General features: G+C 40.0%; 1 protein-coding gene and 1 long non-coding RNA gene across 17 annotated transcripts in view; one reads left to right on the top strand and one right to left on the bottom strand.

Annotated features, from left to right (window-relative positions):
- LOC140521124 (uncharacterized) overlaps nucleotides 1–3786 on the bottom strand; it is a 189383-nt gene extending 185597 nt beyond the window's left edge. For all 5 annotated transcript variants that reach the window (XR_011972807.1, XR_011972804.1, XR_011972805.1 and 2 more), the window contains exon 1: nucleotides 1822–3786. This is a non-coding gene — a long non-coding RNA (uncharacterized lncRNA). The remainder of the gene's footprint in view (nucleotides 1–1821) is intronic.
- RMDN2 (regulator of microtubule dynamics 2) overlaps nucleotides 1–18714 on the top strand; it is a 100759-nt gene that overhangs the window by 16531 nt on the left and 65514 nt on the right. For 7 of the 12 annotated variants that reach the window (XM_072635847.1, XM_072635846.1, XM_072635852.1 and 4 more), the window contains one exon: nucleotides 13273–13745. In XM_072635847.1, the coding sequence (XP_072491948.1) occupies nucleotides 13291–13745 (455 nt within the window). In that variant the 5' untranslated portion in view covers nucleotides 13273–13290. Of the gene's footprint in view, nucleotides 1–3901; nucleotides 4422–4619; nucleotides 5760–8011; nucleotides 9078–13272; nucleotides 13746–18714 lie in introns of those variants that run through there. The other 5 variants (XM_072635843.1, XM_072635851.1, XM_072635848.1 and 2 more) reach the window with 5 other exon arrangements.

Here is an 18714-nt window from a genome sequence, read left to right as displayed (position 1 = left end):
GTGAGGGAAGGGGTGCTATGATATGGAATATTTCTTTGCAAGATAAAAGTAAGATAAGCTCAGTTCTCTCAGGAAATGTCTCTTCAGTCTCTCACTGACAGTTTAAATCACTCAGTCTTTTAGGGAAAAAGTTATCTTTTTCTTTGGTTCCTCAGTCTCACTCTAACCATGAACATTAACTTGCTAAAAATGACAGTTAAATTGTTAATACTCTCACAGACTGTTCAGACGTGACTGTAGCTTTCAACATTTCACTCCTCTGAAGATACAGTAAAAGTATCCATGATTCCTGGGGGGGGGGGGGGGGGGGGGTACTGAAGATGATGGAGCCCAGAGATTAAGGGATTCCTTGGGGCAGTGGGGAAACAGCTATCCCAACCAATGTTGTCTCTTGATTCCCAGCACCTGCATCCCTAGATTCTGCTAAGAGAGGAATCCTCATGTGAAATAACTCCCTAGAGCTAAGTTGATATTTCATTTTGTTTCCAGTGGCAGAGCTCTTGTGTATTCTACTGCCCCTAAACTAATCTGTTTGGCTTCCCCATTCCTGCTCTCTAAGAAAAGTGTTTGCTCTTATCTATGATTGTGTAAGTGCATGGTTGGAGAACTAACTTGGCCAGATTAAGCTATTAGAGCTCATTTGGTCAGACTAAACTGTTAGACTTAGTGCAAAACTATTCCCTAACCAAGTGACTAGGGAAGCAGCTTTAGTCCTGACCTGCTCAAAAGACTCCTGTCCCTTCAAATAATCTAATTGTAATGCATAGATTAGAAGCCCAGTGAGGGAGAATGAGGGAGTGGTCACCCAGTCCCAGTAGTTCTTTCCCCGACAAAGGTGGAACCCCATTTTCTCCAAGAAGCAGAACATTCCAGATTTGTTGAAAAGTTCCTGTTAACGCATGGAATTTTGTTATACAAATATGTTATCATTCTCAAGTCTTCAAGCATTTATTAATCACCTACTCTATGCCAAGGACTGTAATAAGCACTAAGGGTACAAAGAAAAGTGAAAACAATCCCTGACCTCAAGGAGCTCCCATTCCAAAGGGAGAGATGACATGCAGCCGCTGACACTGTCCTTTGCCATATTCTCCTGGATAAACTACCTCTAGCTTTGATGATCCTTCTCTATTCTGGTTCTCCTCCTACCTGGACTGCTGCTTCTTTATCTCTCATGCCCACTAATGGTGTGTGTCTCCCAGGCCTTTGTCTTGGGGCCTCTTTTCTTCTCCATGCTATATGTACTTGTTGATCACACCAACTCCTATGGATTCCATTATCATAGGCATCCTGATGATTCTCAAATCTACCTAACCAGCACTAATTTTACTCCTGACTTCCATTCTCAAAGGCGCCATCTCCAGACATCCTGATCTATATCTTGCCACTGGACCTATATGGCTCCAGAGAAGACAGTGAGGCTGGTGACTTCGCACAGCCCTCAGCCACATAAATCCAATTCACTTGGAAGTCATGGTATCACATTCCCGATGCCATGGTCCTCTTGGAGAACAAAGCACAAACAACTTGGAACTTCAAGTGCCTGTTTACTGGATATCTTGGACTGAATGTGCCACAGACATATTAAATTCAGCATGTCCAAAACTTCTCACCTTGCTGCTCACCTGGATGTCACCATTACCTCCCCAAAACTCATCTTCCTACAAGATAAAATTAGCTCTGAAACTAAGACCCCTCCCCCCAGTAATATTTGCCGTTTCAGCCCCTCCCTCCCTCTGACTGGGAAGTGGATAACAGGAGAAACCACATATGCTGGGTACTCTTCCCCCTCCCCCCCCTTTTCAGCTTTTTATGTGTTACCTTCACCCAGTTAGATTGTGAGCTTCTTGAGGACAGGGAGTGTCTTTTGTCTTTGTCTCCTCAGCACTCAGCACAGTAGGACTATGGCACAAAGCAGGCTTTTAATGGTTGGTTGGTGTCCTTTGTACTGGAAGAGGACCAAAATGACATCACTATGATAAAGTTAAGTTCCAATGTGTCTGACTGTGGCTGATCAGATCAATACCATCTCCGAATGCCCTACTGGGCACAAATAATCCATGTGAACATTTGGAGTAGATACCCCAAATTTGCTTATCCTGTGTTTCTCAAATTTTTGAGCTGTTTCAATTCTGCTTTGTTCACAGAGCACAGTACCTTCTCTGATGTGGGCATGCCACACTGAGTGGTCCTGTGCCAGTGTTTCCCATGTCACACAATCACTTCCAAAGTTCTTGAAAGAGACCTTGAGAGTGTCCTTGTATCACTTCTTCTGACCACTATGTGATCTCCTGCCCTGTGTGAGTTCTCCATAAGAGTCTTTTTGACACATGTATGGTTTTGCATTTGAACAACGTGGCCAGCACATTGGAGTTGCACTCTGAAAGCATAGTTTGGATGCTTGGCAGTTTAGTTTGAATAAGGACCTCAGTGTCTCAGTGTCATTTCATTCAGCAGCCCTCTGAGTGTCTGAGAAACTTTTTAAGGATTGAACTGCTCACCCCCTGGTGTGAGGAAAGGTGCCCTAAACACTGTCTGCTCATCCAATCCTGGCCTGATTACCATGGCAGGCAGGGAATCCCACCTGCAGTTGAAACACATCAAAAAAAAAAAATGTACAAAAAGTCTGCAAAGACAATTCCACTCACCATTGGCACATGGAACGTGGACACACTTATAGACAACACAAAATCCAATAGACCTGAAAGATGAACAGCTCTTACTGCAAGAGAACTCAACAGGTATTGCATTCAAATAGCAGCCCTGAGTGAAACAGGGCTGGCAAATGAAGGCCAGCTTACTGAATTCAGAGCTGGATACACATTTTTCTGGAGTGGCCAGAGTGAAAAGGGGGGTGCTGTGAAGTTGGCGTAGGTTTTGCAATCAAAACTAATCTAATAGGCTTCTAAAAATGTTTATTGACTGACAACTCATCTTTTCCCCCAAATCCTTCCATCTTCCTAATTACTTGCCAGGAAACCCAGACATGCAACTTGAGTGCCATCCTAGTTTCTTCACTCTCCCTAACTCTATATCCACTCTGTTGCCAAATTCTGTTGTTTCTACCCTTAAACATCTCTTCTATATGCCCCTATATTCTCTCATCCGATATTACCACCACCTTGAACCCCTTATATCTGGGCTATTGAAATTGCCTGGTAGTTGGTCTTCCTGCCTCAAGCCTCTCCTCTATTCCAGTCTGTCCTCCAGTTACAAGATCTGACCAAATGACCCTCCTGTTAAATAAACTTCAGTACCTCTCAATCACATCTAAGGTCATATATAAAATCTTCTGTTCATTCAAAGCTCTCCATAATCAGGCTCCTTCCCATCCGAGAACTAGGTAAGGCTGTGGCAGAATGTGGAATTTTAGCTGATATATGGAGGAAGCATGATGTAAAAAGACTGGAAAGATAGGAAGGAGACAATTTAAGGACTTTAAAATCCAAACAGAAGATTTATCATTGATTCTGGAGGTAATAGGGAATCACTGGAACTTACTGAATTGAGACAAAGAGGGGAACATGGTCAGAATTGTATAGATCAATTTGACAGCTGAGTGGAAAATGAATTAGAGTGGGAAAAGACAAGGCTTTTCCCCCCTAAGAGTTTAGAAAAAAAATAGCTTTCAGGACCTTTGCGTTGTCTTTCAGAGCTGTTTTTTGGCAATGTGGGGAAATCTGCCATTTTACATCCAAACACTGGTTAACAGCAGACTTAGCTGCTGCTTTTTTACAGAGGAGTTCTCCTAAGCTTGACTTGGCTGCGTTTACCCAAGGTAAATATTGACCAGACGGTGTTTGCCAATAGTTGGTTTTTTGTAAAATCATCTCTAGATCATGCCCAAGTTCAAGCTGCCTTAATGCATTTCCAACGTCCGTATCTGCATTTGAATGCACTGCATGTTCAGCTGCCCGCTGTCCCACGATCTCCACGCGGCCCGTGCCTGGCCCCTCGGGACACGTTCTAGAGTCTCCGCGGCCCGAGCCCGGAAGGGGGTGACTCGTCCAAAGTCCCACGGAGCCCAGGCCTAGTTACGTCCGTCGGGACTGCAAGCCATTTCTTCCGATTACAAAGGCGGGTCCGTGCCGCACACCCAGGGGAGCGGGCCGGTGTCCGAGCCCTTCCCCCGCTCGGAGGCTCCCGGGCCTAGTCTGATCCCAAAAATCGATGGGCCGGCCTGGGCAGAGGGCCCGGCGTCCTCCTCGGGTCACACAAGGCCGGACCCAAGGCTGCCCGCCCGGCCTCGGGGCGCCGTCCGCCTCGGACCCGGGGCGGGCATCGGCCCAACCTCCCCGCCCAGGCACCGCCAGTCCGGGTTTTCCAGGTCACACGGGCCGGGCAGCAGAGGGGGCGAGAGCACGCCGCGCCGCGCCGCCCTCCACCCCACCCGCAGCAGGAAGCCCACGCGCGGCGTTGGGGTAAGGAGGAGAGAGCGAGGTGGGGGAGGGGGCGCGCGGGAGCGAGGCTGGGGGAGCAGCAGGGGGAGGGACACGGTCTGGCGTGGCGGGGGGGGGGGGGGGGGAAGCAGGTACGCGGGCGTTGAAGGGTGGGGGTGGAGTGCGGAGGAGGAGGGGAAGGAAGGGGAGGAGGGGCCAACGCGCCTGCGCCTCTCCCTCCTCCGCCCCAGCATGCCCCGCGCGACCCTCCCCTGTTCTGTTTCCGAGGCTCTGACCCTCGTCCTCCCTACCCTGGCTCTAGAGAACGGGGCGGGAACACCGAAAACCGCCGACCCCCGCGCGTCTCCTGCCTCAGCCTCTTGCGCCGCCAGGGACCCCATCGAGGGGCCAACGAGCCCAACCGTCTCGTTTTACATCTGGGGAAACTGAGGCCCCCAGCCGTACCGATCCGTCCGCGGTGACGAGGTGGCCTCCGACCCCAAACCCAGCGCCCCGCGGTGCCCAGGATCTAGACCCGGGCCAGTTCGGAGCCCCCCAGCCTGCATGGGTCACCCCTCCCCCCAGCCTTAGGTGAGGCCCGGGCGGGATGCGGCTCCTTCTGAGCCACCCCAGGAAAAAAGACTGATGAAAACGGAGAGTGCTTCTGTGGTTCCCCGGGACAGAGCGGGCCCCTGCTGGCCTGGCCATTTCCACTAGGCCGCAGGAAGCAGGCCCTGTATCACACAGTCAGTCCTTACGGGCCCGACGCCGGCTTTACCGGGTGGTGTAGAGAAGGGCGCAGCTACGTGATGTAGGACGGACACCGGGAGGTCGCGTGGGCCAAGCAGGCAGGAAGCATTTGGTGAGTGCCCGCTAGGTGCCCTGTGTCCGGTGCAGGGGCTCCAGAGGCGCCAAGGACAGCCCCTGCCTTAGGGAGCCTCGGGTCGGTGTATGCGCTAAACAAGTAAGCGCTCTGCAAATACCACTGCGGTGTAGCAGAGGGAAAAGAATTAGGATAGGGTGACGTGACAAACCTGCCGAGAAAATGGGACTTTATCCTTGTCACCGTATCTGTGACATTCCTTTGATTTCCGCTTTAGCTCTCCGACCGGAAAAGAAAGCTGCTCTTGGGCCGGACCTTGAAATATTCCAAGAGAAGAGATGACTGTCTGTTGAGATTATAAAATGGATTCCCTACGTTAAGTTTGGTTCTTTAAGCAGAACTTCTTTAATGTAGATATCTGGAGATGAGAAGGGAGGATGGCATGATTTACAGCAAGGAGGCAATCATTAACGAAAGGAAGCTTGATCTGACAACAGGGTGTACCATACGTTGGATTCAAAAGAAGATAATTAGAAGAGTCTGAAAGTCCGGTGAAGGTAGTAGGGATATATCACTTTTAGAAATATTCACCTCTTGTCCCATCTTCTCTGTTCTTCTCTGAAATTTGTCTTCATTAAAGTCTTTCCTAAGTGTCCTGTTGACCTAAGTTTCCTAAACTACTCTTAAATAGTGTCATTCTGGATTGCTTCTGATACTTTCAGTTATTAATAACCTCCCCATAAATATCTTTTCTCACTTTTCTTGGCTTTTTCTCTAATTTCCTCCTTTCTTTGTTCACATTTCCTTTTCTTTCTGTTTATTACAAGACTAACTTTTGTCTCATCTTCTTGACTATTTGCTCTCAGTTTATCTCTGACCCATCGTAAATTGCCCTCTCTGAGTATCTACATTTACTTTTAAAATGCCTGAGAAAGCTCTTGATTAGAACAAGAAATGTATCTGTATAATTGTGGAGACCTATTTGTCATAAGGTTAAAAAAAGGAGAGAGATAACTCTTATTAAGAACCACCAATAATAAAAGGCCAAGTCTATATTTTCTGTATAATACTTTTTATTCCCCATTCTGACCCCAAATCTAGAATTCTCATTAGGATATTCGTAGTACGTTCATGTTTGTTGTTCGTCCTTCGTTGCCAAAGAAGACAATGCCATCGGAGAAATAATGACATAACTTGCACTTGACTTTGTTTTTTTGCATGAGGGAGGGCTGTGCAGGTCACCAGCCTCACTTCTCCTTCAGAGCCATCTGAATCCAGTGACCAGCTATTCATCAGGATGACTGGAAGTGACCCAGGATGAGGCAATTGGGGCTAAGTGACTTGCCCAAGGTCACACAGCTAGTGAGTGTCAAGTGTCTGAGGTGAGATTTGAACTCAGGTCCTCCTGACTCCTGCACTGGTGCTCTATGTTTATAAATGAAACAAAAGAAAAAATCCCTCCACCACAAATTAATGACGAATTCACCTGTCTTCATTATGATGATATATAGAACTAATTGGAAGTTCAGTTAAGGAGGGATTGACTTCAGCTTGACATAAACAGTCAGTGACCTCAGCATTGATTGATGATGGTCTGTTGAGAACACTGGAAGCGTTCAGCCCATCTCTCTAGGATCATGTCCTTATCACTAATCAATGTGACTCCATCAACACTGAGTAGTTGTGATGCACCATAGGTTTTTGGTCCATAAATAGCTTTCAGGGAGTCATAAAAGCACTTTAGAGAGTTGCTATCAGCATAAAACTGAATTTTGTCTGCCATCTTACTGAGCCAGGAATCCTTCATCTCTCTAAGCTTTACTTGTATCTTGCTTTTGATCCTTAGCTGAACCTCCAGCTGAAAAAGAGGTTTTGAGGGCCATTAGGCTCCTTTTATTTGGCAAAACACCTGGTGCTGATTCTATTCCAGCTGAGATTTACAAGGTAGGGGGACCATTGTTCATACAGAAGTTGACTGAAATTTTCCAGGTTATATGGCAAGAGGAGGTGAGTTCAAGGATGTCTCCATTGTCCATCTCTATAAGAGCAAAGGGAGTAGATTGTCCTGGAACAATCACAGGGGAGTCTCTCTCTTAGTCATTGCTGGCAAAATTCTTGCTAGAGTCCTCCTTAATAGGCTGATCCTTTAAATGGAAGATGGGCATATACCCAAGAGCCACTGTGGCTTCAGAAAGGGCTGAGGAATAGTCGATATGGTGTTTGCTACCTGACAACTCCAGGAGAAATGCCAGGAGCAGAACAGAGGTCTGTACACAACATTTGTAGATCTGACCAAGGCCTTTGACACATGTTAGTATTAATAACTGAAAGTATCAGAAGCAATCCAGACTGACACTATTTAAGAGTAGTTTAGGGAACTTAGGTCAACAGGACACTTAGGAAAGACTTTAATGAAGACAAATTTCAGAGAAGAATAGAGAAGATGGGACAAGAGGTGAATATTTCTAAAAGTGATATATCCCCTACCTTCACCATACTCCAGACTCTCATCAATTCACATCCATACTATTGCAAGCCATAAGCCATAAGTTAGGCTTATGGAAAATAATGTCAAAATTTGGTTGTCCAGAGAAGTTCATCAATATTGTACATCAATTTCATGATGGCATGTTTGCCTGAGTTCTGGATAATGGACAAAGCTCTTGTGCCTTCCCAATAAGCAATAGAGTGAAACAAGGCTGTGTGCTTGCTCCCATGCTTTTTAGCATGATGTTTTCAGCCATGTTGATAAATGCTTTCAATGAGGATGAACACAGCATCAAAGTCAACTACCATACTGATGGTAAGTTCTTCAATTTGAAAAGGCTACAAGCCAAGACCAAAGTGGAGGGAGTGTTGGTACATAATTTCACTGAATGCAGCCTCTGAAACTGAGATGCAACAAAGTATGGATCACTTCTCTGCTGCCTATGCTAATTTTTGCCTAATAATACCAAAAAAACACAGGTGCTCCATCAGCCACCACCATACCATTCATACATAGAATCATCAGTTACAACAAATAGAAAAGTTTTGAATACTGTGGATAAGTTCACTTACCTTGGTAGTGTACTTTCCAGGGAGGTACACATTGACAGTGAGGTTGATGCACGCATTGCTGGAGCTAGCTCAGTGTTTGGGAGGCTCTGAAGAAAAGTTTGGGAGAGAAGAGGTATTTGACTACCAAACTACAGAGCAGTTGTGCTGACCTCATTGTTGTATGCTTGTGAAACATGGACAGTCTACCACTGCCATGCCAGGAAACTGAATCACTTCCATTTGAACTGTCTTAGGAAGATTCTGAGGATCACTTGGCAGGATAAGGTGCCAGACACTGAAGTCCTTGCTTGAGCTGAACTGCCAAGTATTCAAACTCTATGCTTCAGAGAGCGCAACTCCAATGGCCTGGCCACGTTGTTTGAATGTCAAATGTACGCTTGTCTTATGGAGAACTTGCATGGGACAGGTGATCACATGGTGGCCAGAAGAAACAATACAAGGACACTCAAGGTCTCTCAAGAACTTTGGATTTGACTGTGCAACATGGGAGACACTGGCATAGGACCGCTCAGCATGGTGTGCCCACAGAAGAAAAGTTGCTGTGCTCTTTGAGCAAAGTAGAGTTGAGACAGCACAAAGTAAACGCAGGATGCACAAATTTGGGATATGCACCCCAAATATTCATACAGACTCTCTATGCCCAACCTGTGGTAGAGTATTCTGAGCTCGTATTGATCTGATCAGCTACAGTTCGACACACTGAAATTTCACTTTACAATGGTGATGTCATTTTGGTCCTTTTCAAAAACAAAGGACAACAATATTCCTTCAACCATGTAGAACTAATAATGATGATACCTAGCATTTATATAGCTGTAAGTAGGGATTTTGTTATCCCTTTTAGGGTTTAGTTTGTCAGGATCCAGGGCCATGGCAATGTCTAGTTTCCAGATGTTAGATAATAACTCCCAGAATAGCCCCAAGGATCCTAGATAGTAATTCCTAGACTCATAGTGATAGGCAGTCCTATTGAGACTGTGCAGTGAGATATAGGGGTGACATAATATTTACTACACTTGAGCCCATTGAGCCAATAACTGCTGAAGTTAGCTGTGAGCTTAATATTGGCAAGATGTCTTCTTTGTCTGTTGCACTATAAATCAAGTGGTCACTGGTGACTGAGTCAGGAACCCATAAGGGTAATATGACAGTGTAATGCTGTGTGTGCCTTGATTGGCCCCCATTGAGGCTTAGGGGATTCCATTGGAGTTGTAGCTCCTACTATATTCTCCCTGGCCCCTTCAAGAAGAGTGAATAGGGAATGCTATAGGAGCTGGTTCTCCCACAACCCTTTGAGAAGACTAGATTAGAATAAAGCTGATTATTAACCCCTCCGAAGCTGTCTGTCTGTCTGATCAGATCAGGAGTGAACCTGTTAAAGTCTGGATTCCAGTGCCTCCTGTGTGTTATCTGTGAAACAAGTCATTCAATTCTCACAACAACCCTGGGACATTTTTCAGTTGTGTCTGACTCTTCATCACCCTATTTGAGGTTTGCTTGGCAAAGATATTGGAATGGTTTTCCATTTCCTTCTCCAGCTCATTTTACAAATGAGAAAACCAAGACAAATAGGGTTAAGTGACTTACCCAGGGTCACGCAACCTGTAATATCTGAGGCTAGATTTGAACTCAGAAAGATGAATTTTTCTGACTCCAGCCCCAACACTCTACTGAGCCACCCACCTGCCCCAGCTCAGGGAAGTAGATGTTATTATTCCTATTTTACAGGTGAGGAAATTGAGGCTGAAAAAGGTTAAATGACTTGTACAGTGCCACACAGTAAGTATGTGAGGCAGCATTCAAATTCACATCTTACTGACTCGAAGTCTGGCACTCTCTCTGCCACCTAGCTCCCGGTATCTTCATACAAGATAAACAAACAATGTAAACTTGGATTCAGCCAAGAGAGATCTAAATCATGTTAAGCCAGGCTTTGAGCAGTTTAATTCAGCCAGCTAACCAACCCTCACCCCCAACTCCACCTCCCATTTCCAGTCCTTTTCCACAGTAAGGCAGTAGTACTAAAGTTGTTGATCTAGCTTTCTTTTACCAGGAACCTCTGCCACGCTTCTTAGCTCTGAGCTCTAGGCCCTTTCTAAAAGGTTCTTTGTGAGTCAGTAAATGCTTTGGAATGCTTTTTACTGCTTACACAAATAATATTTTTTTTTTGCCTTTAAAACATTTTTATTTTAGACTTAAATACTAAAACATAAATACACAATAGAGAAAAGAAAAACATGTAAACTTATATGCAAAATAAGAAAAAAGCATTTCATGTGCACAACATAACATGAGAGGATTCAAAATGTATAGCACAAATAATATTTCTAAACTAGTTTCTTGAATCAGTTAAGTCCTGCAATTTAAATTAAGAATTCCAGCAAGCACTAAGTTTTGTTTTCTGAAGGTGTATTATTTGGAAGTTATCCCTTATCTTTGAAATGAGGGACCTGGACATAGATAACCTCCACCTCTTTAGAATCCCAGATTTCCTTCAAACTCAGCTCAAACACTGTCTCCTACAGGAGGCCATTTCCAATAACCCTCAGCTGCAGGAATTTAACTTGTATTGATTGTATACATGTTGTACATGTACATCTGCTTCTCCTGACAGAAAATTAGCTCCTTAAGGATAGAGACTTCCAAAAACAGTCTTCACCTTCTGGCATAGTGTTTGTCAGTTTACTAAATACTTGTTGAATGATTGATAGATGACCTGTAAGGTCACTTGCAATTAAAAATTTAATAAAAGAGTTTTGAACTTTTAAATGGTTATGTATCTTATTTAGCATTTTACTTGTAATTTGTGCTTCTGGAATTTTTGTTATTCAGTTACAATTTTTTTCTAACGACTTTCAAATTGCTGTTTAAGTTATTCAAATGTTAGAGTGGAGTTCTATCATTTTTAGTTTCTATTTTTTCTTACCCATATTGTAATTACTGCCTTCAAATGATACATTACTAATAACTATGAATTTACCTTATCCCATACTATATTATATCCTTCTCTCTACATTTATGACATCTTAACATTTTAACTCATTCTGTGTGTGTGTGTATATATATATATACACACACAGAATATATATATATATATATATATACACACAGAATATATATATACACACACACACACACACACACATCTATATCAAGAGACAAAGAGAGACAAAGAGAGATGTAATCTATTCGACAGAGACCGAATACCTAGGTTCTGGTCCTGTGTCTGACTCTACTCAGCTATGTAGCCATAGGAAGTCACTTAACCTCTCAGTTCCCCCAGACATTTCTCTTAAGACTCTTAAGTTGGAGATGAGTTGCTGGTTTGCATTAATAAAAGAAGTTTTTGTATCAAGAATTGAGTCACAAGACTGGACCAAAAAATATGTATTTTATAAAACATTTTTAATCCTTGTGATTTTTAGTTTTTGATCTTACTTTTTATAGAAAGAATATTACTCAGTTTATTTAGGGGTAATTTGCCATTCTGTAAATAGAATAACAACTCATTCATCTGGCTTCTTTACTTATTCAGAACAGAATTAAAGCATTTTGGTGCTTACAAAAGTTCAGTCATTTTTCAATTGTCTCCACCTCTTCCTGACCCCATTTGGAATTTTCTTGGCAGAAATACTGGAGTGGTTTCCAATTTCTTTCTCCAGCTTATTTTACAGAGGAGGGAACTGACTTGCCCAGGGTCACACATTAAGTGTCTACGAGATTTCAGCTCAGGAAGATGAGTCTTCCTGCCTCCAGGCCTGGCACTCTCTATTCTGTGTGACCTAGCTGCCCCCCAAAAAGGTGGTAAATTTCAGTAATTTTGAACATTCATTTACATGGAATAACCTCATTTCATTTAGATGGTGAGCTCTTTAAGGGCACAGACTGGTTTTTTGCCTTTCTTTGACCTTCCAGCACTGAGTACAGTGCCTGACATATAGGAGGCACTTAATAAATTCTTGGTCAGTCAAATAAAGCATTTATTCATAGTATTCTGGAGAAAATAAAAATGTTGCTCTTCTTAATGATAGTTTTTAAAGTAGAGTATAACATCAGAGCCACTAATGTAATGAAGTGACAAAAGTACTGTCATGTGGTACACTGGAAGTTAAGGAAAACTGGTTTGCTCTGACTAGCCCTGTGACCTTGGTGATTTAAATTCTCTGGGACTCTTTTGTACAATGTAGTACATTGGATTAGATCATTACCAAATTTCCTCCTGGCTCCTGAATTCTGATTATATAACCTATTACACATAGTAACATTTTATGTCTTTGTGGACAGAACTTTATGAACTCCATGTATTTGGCTAGTTTGATTAAAATTTATGAAGTTCCTATGAAAGTACTGTGGGGTAAAACTATTAGAAAAGTAAAACTAAATAGAATAAAACATGGTAATTTATAACATAGTTGTACAAATATTAATGGTTATTCTATTATATAATGAAAGTTCAGAATGCAAAAATGTATTCTATTTTATGTACCTTTTGGGAAAACCATTATATTTCCCATGCTACTGAGTGCCTGTAGTTCATTCTCCATTTCTTAGGGAATATAGTCATTTTCTCAGAACATCTTAGTCCTTTGGTGGTAAATATCTTCAGTAATTTCAATGAACCAACCCTAAGGCACACATTTTTATAGAAACCATCTATGAATGTTTGATAGCAAGTTAGATTTTTATGGAAGTTTCACAAATGATTTCCCTTTGCAGTGTGTCAGTAGGTAACTGTCACCTTTTTTTTTTTTTCTGGACTAGTTTTAATGGAGCTGTAATCACAAGAGAGTTCAGTAAAAAATATTTTTATAATGCTTTCTTTGGATTTTACTCTCTAAATACATAACTTATAGTACCATTTTAAATAGTATGATTTTTGTTTCCATTTTTATATATTTAAAAAATACATGGTCTTCGGTATAAAAATCTTTTAAAATGAACTACACATTGTTGCTTTTATTGGACAAAGCCAAAAACAGCATTCATTTATATTTCTTTTTGTAATTTCAGAAACAAAAGAACAGAGAAATGTCTCAATCTACAAGTAAAGGATTAATATTTGGCATCATAATGGGGACTGCTGGAATAAGCTTGATCATTGTTTGGTACCAAAAAATTCGTAAACCTGGCACAACAATGAATTTGCCTAAATTTCTGTCATTAAGCAATGAATTCCATTCAATTGATTTGCAAGATGCAGTTCATAATGAAAGAGGAACAGTAGTGGTATTACAGCAAAGTCAATTTCAGATACTGGAGAAATTAAATGATTTACTGGTGAGTGTAGAAGAACTCAAAGAGGAGGTCAGATTTCTCAAAGAAGCTATTCCAGAGCTGGAGAAACATGTTCGAGGTGAACTCCGGGGGAAGACAGCTATCCACAGGACAAGTCCTCAGCATCAAGCAGCTAGGAAGAAAAAAGCTGAGGCAAGCAGGGGCATCTCAACTAGCAATAGTTCTGAAGAGGCAGAAAGTGAAGGAGGGTAAGTCTTTACAAAATGGTGCTTACATTGAATTAACTATTGTAATGTCAACAGGAAGTTATAAGTGTGATTAACAACAAAAACCATCTAAAGTCTTGAGACTGGATGGCTGCCCTTTGAGAGTACTCAAGGATAAACCTGCCGAACTGTTGGCCAGTAACCTGGTGTTCCACCCAACTACTGTAGCCTGGTTATGGGTGGGTTACAAATGTATTCTTGGAACTCATTACCTACAAAGTAGAGCAGAAAATAGGAAAGGTTTACAAAAGCCAATATAAATACCACTTCATTGGTAATATGTAGAAATGCCGATGATTTATGTGGGTTTATTTTATAACCTGTGACTTTGCTAAAGTTGTTAATTATTTCAGCTAGTTTTTTAGTTGATTCTTTGGGATTCTTCAAGTATACTATCATATCATCTGCAAAGAGTGATAGTTTTCTTTTCTTGTTACGTATTCTAATTCCTTAAATTAAAAAAATAGAACTATATCACCTTTAAGGGTGGCATGAAGGAGGTCAGCAGCTGCCCCCTCCTAGGCATGCCCCTTGAGTCCTTGGCAACACAGTATTGAGGTACACAATCCATGAATTTGACCCAGTATGGCAATTCTTGGAATTATTTATTTCTTCTTCATCATCATCATCATCTCATATGTAGTATATAATACTTTAGGATTTGCAAAGTTTTATCCTTTCAACAGTTTTTTGAAAACTCCAGGAAGGTAATCTACAGGTTGCCTAGTACACTGCTTCTTAATCATAAACCAAATACAAGTAAAAAGTAGCATTTGAGGGTTGTTGTTGTTCATGTTTGCTTACTTGTTTTTTTATAGAGAAAACAATTAAAATCCATTTAAAAATAGAGATTCTGAAACTTAAACTTTTCGTCAACAACCAAAATAAATATTTTAGAATATAAAGGAAATTTCTATATCAGGAGTTGCTGATAGTTATAAAGTCAGAAATTAGACCATATATATGTATGTGTATGTATATATACTTATATGTATGTATTTTATAAAACATTTTTCTTCTAGTGAATTTTAATTTATCTCTTTGTAAATAAAATATTTGGATTATCCAGAGTTGATTATTGCTCTGTAATTGTAATTTAAAAAATCACTTTCCTGACTTCCTTAACTCAAAATACAGAATTAAGACACAGTCCTTGAAAGTTAAAAGTGTTGTGAACTTGGTCATTCACAGATTGTTCTAGCCATGCTCTAACCATCCACATTATTAGACTTACTTCAATACAACCACTGAAATATCTTACTCTGATAATTTGGTAGGTCTGCAATTTCATTGACCTGAGTACTCCATTCTAGGTTCCCAGGGATTTTTTCTTTCTTTCTCTCTTTTTAAAAAATTTATTTGTTCATTTTTAGTTTTCAACATTCACTTCTGTACGATTTTATGAGTTCCAGATTTTCTCCCCTTCCATCTCCTCCCATCATCCCAAGAGATTGTGCAATCTGATATAGGTTCTGCATATACATTCATATTAAACTTATTTTCATATTAGTCATGTTGTAAAGAAGAATTAGAACCATTGGGGGAAACCATAAGAAAGAAGAAACAAAACAAAAAAGAGAGAGCAAATAGTCTTTGATCTGCATTCAGACTCCATAGTTCTTTTTCTGGATGTGGATAGCATTTTCATCATGAGTCCTTTGGAGTTGTCTTAGATCCTTGTGTTACCAAGAAGAGCCAAATCTGTCAAAGTTAGTCATCACACAGTGTTGTTGTTCCTGTGTACAATGTTCTCCTAGTTCTGCTCACTTTACTCAGCATTGCTTGTCTAAGTCCTTCCAGGCCTCTCTGAAGTCTTCCTGTTCATCGCTTCTTATAGCACAACAGTATTCCATTACATTCATGTACCACAACTTGTTCAGCCATTCCCCAATTGATGGGCATCCCTGTAATTTCCAATTCTTGACCACCACAAAAGGAGCTGCTATAAATATTTTTTTACATGTGGGTCCTTTTCCCCATTTTTATGATCTCTTTGCGATACAGCCCTAGAAGTGGTACTGCTGGGTCAAAGGGCTTTCTTTTTTTTTTTTTAAAGTAAATTTTATTATTTTTTTCAGTTAGCAAACATTGACCTTCTCTTCCTCCCATTCCACCCCATTCTTCCCAGTTAGGAAATTAAGTAAATTCAGAAATCAAGAATCAACAAAACCCCAGTTAAAAACATGGTTAATCAAGCAAAATAAATTTCCACACTAGACATGTCGAAAAATATATATCTGTATGTGTTCATTTTGTACTCATTTCTCTGTGAGGAAGTGGGCAGCAAGTTTTGTTTGCACAAAAACTTTTTAATTTAATATAATGAAAATTGACCATTTTACATCTAGTAATGTTATCTATCTCTTGTTTGGTAATAAAGTCTTCCCTTATCCATAGATCTGATAGGCAAACTATTCCACACTCCGCTCCCCTAATTTGCTTATGGTATCCCCTTTGATGACTAAACCAGGTACGTATTTTAATCTTATCTTCATATGTGGTGTGAAGTGTTGGGCTATACCTACTTTCTGCCAAGTGGTTTTCCAGTTTTCCTAGAAGTTTTTGTCATATATTGAATTCTTGTCCCAAAAGTCTGGATCTTTGCATTTATCAAACAGTAGATTACTACGGTTGTTTCTTATTCCACTAGTCTACCACTCTATTTCTAAGCCAGTACCAGATTGTTTTAATGGTTACTGTTTTGTTGAGATCTGGTGTGTCCTTCACATTTTTTTTCCCATTAAGTCCCTTCATATATTTGACCTTTTGTTTTTCCAGATGAATTTGGTTATTACTTTTTCCAGCTCTATAAAATAATTTTTGGTAGTTTGATTGGCATAGCTCTGAATAAGTGTATTGATTTAGGGAGAATTGTCATTTTGATTATATTGGCTCAGGCTTCCCATGAGCAGTTGATATGTTTTCAGCTGTTTATTTGTGTGAAGTGTTTTGTAATTGTTTTCATATGGTTGCTGGGTTTATGTTGGCAGGTAGATTCCCACATATTTTATATCATCTACAATTATTTTAAATGGAAGTTTTCTTTCTAGCTCTTGCTGCTGTTCTTTGTTGGTTATATATAGAAATACTGATGATTTTATATGTGTTTATTTTATAACCTGTGACTTTGCTAAAGTTGTTAATTATTTCGGCTAGTTTTTTAACTGATTCTTTGGGATTCTTCAAATGTACTATCATATCATCTGCAAAGACGGATAGTTTTGTTTTCTTGTTGCCTATTTTAATTCCTTAAATTTCTTTTCTCTTATTTTGCTGTATAGCATTTCTAGTACAGTATTGAATAATAGCAGTGATAATGGGCATGCTTACTTCACAACCCTGATCTTGTTGGGCAAGTTTATAGCTTCTCCTCATTATAGATAATACTTACTGTTGTTTTTAGATAAATCCTAATCACTTCAAAGAAAGCTCCATTTATTTTTTTACTTTCTAGAGTTTTTAATAGGAATGAGTGTTACATTTTGTGTAAAGCTCTTTCTGTATCTATTGAGATAATCATATGGTTTTAGTTGGTTTTGCTATTAATATGGCCCACTGTGCTGATACTTGTCCTAATATTGAACCAGCTTTGCATTCCTGGAGTAAATCCCACCGGTTCATAACATATGACCTTTGTTATATGTTGATGTAATCTCCTGGCTAGTATTTTATTTAATTTTTTTCATCAATATTCATTAGGGAAATAGGCCTATAGTTTTCTTTCTCTGTTTTTAATTTTCTTGATTTAGCTATCAGCACGGTATTTCTGTCATAAAAGGAATATGGCAGGATTCCTTTGCCTATTTTTCCAAATAATTTGTATAATGTTAGAATTGATTGTTCCTGAGATGTTTGGTGGAATTCACTTGTGAATCCATCTGGACCTGGGGATTTTTTCTTAGGGAGTTCATTAATGGTTTGTTCAATTTCTTTTTCTAAGAGAGGGTTGCTTAAGTATTCTGCTTCCTCTTCTGTTAATCTGGGCAATTTATATTTTTGTAAATATTTATTCATCCATTTCACTTAGATTGTCAGATTTGCAGAGATATAATTGGGTAAAATATCTCCTAATAATTGCTTTAATCTCCTCTTCTTTGATGGTGAATTCACCCTTTTCATTTGTGATGCTGGTAATTTGTATTTTTTTTCCTTTTTTAAAAATCAGATTAACCAGTGGTTTATTTTATTGGGTTTTTCATAAAACCAATTTCTAGTTTTATTTATGTTAGTTCTATCGCTTTCTTTGCTTCAGTTTTTTTAATCCCATTTTTGGTTTTCAGGATTTCCAATTGGTGGTTAATTAGAGGTTTTTAAATTTATTCTCCTTATAATTTTTTAGTTGCATGCCCAATTCATTGATGTACTCTTTCTCTATTTTATTGGTGTAAGCCTTTAGCGATATAAATACTGCCCTAAGTATTTCTCTGGCAGCATCTTATAAATTTTGACATATTGTCTCATTATTGTCTTTCTCCTTAATGAAATTATTGATCATTTCTATGACTTGTTCATTGGTCCACTCATTCTTTAGGATTAGATTATTTAGTTTGCAATTCACTTTTAATCTATCCTTCATGACTCTGTATTGAGTGTAATTTTTATTGTATTGTGATCTGAAAAAGGATGCATTTAATTTCTTTTTTACTTTTGGTTGAAAGGTTTTTATACCCTGATACATGATCAATTTCTGTGAAGGTGCTATGTGTCTGAGAAAAAAGATATATTCCTTTCTATTCTGTTTCTATTCTATTCAGTTTTCTGTAGATGTCTATCATCTTTACCTTTTCTAAAATTCTGTTCATCTCCTTAACTTTTTTTTTGTTGTTAGTTTTATGTTTTGAGAGAGGAAAGTTGAAGTCTGCCACTAGAATTGTTTTTACTGTCTAGCTTCTCCTATTACTCATTTAACTTTTTCTTTAAGAATTTGAATGCTACAACTCTAAATGACAGC

Source organism: Notamacropus eugenii, chromosome 1, assembly GCF_028372415.1.
Source record: "Notamacropus eugenii isolate mMacEug1 chromosome 1, mMacEug1.pri_v2, whole genome shotgun sequence".
Taxonomy (NCBI): Eukaryota; Metazoa; Chordata; class Mammalia; order Diprotodontia; family Macropodidae; genus Notamacropus; species Notamacropus eugenii.
This window is presented reverse-complemented; position numbering and strand designations above follow the sequence as displayed.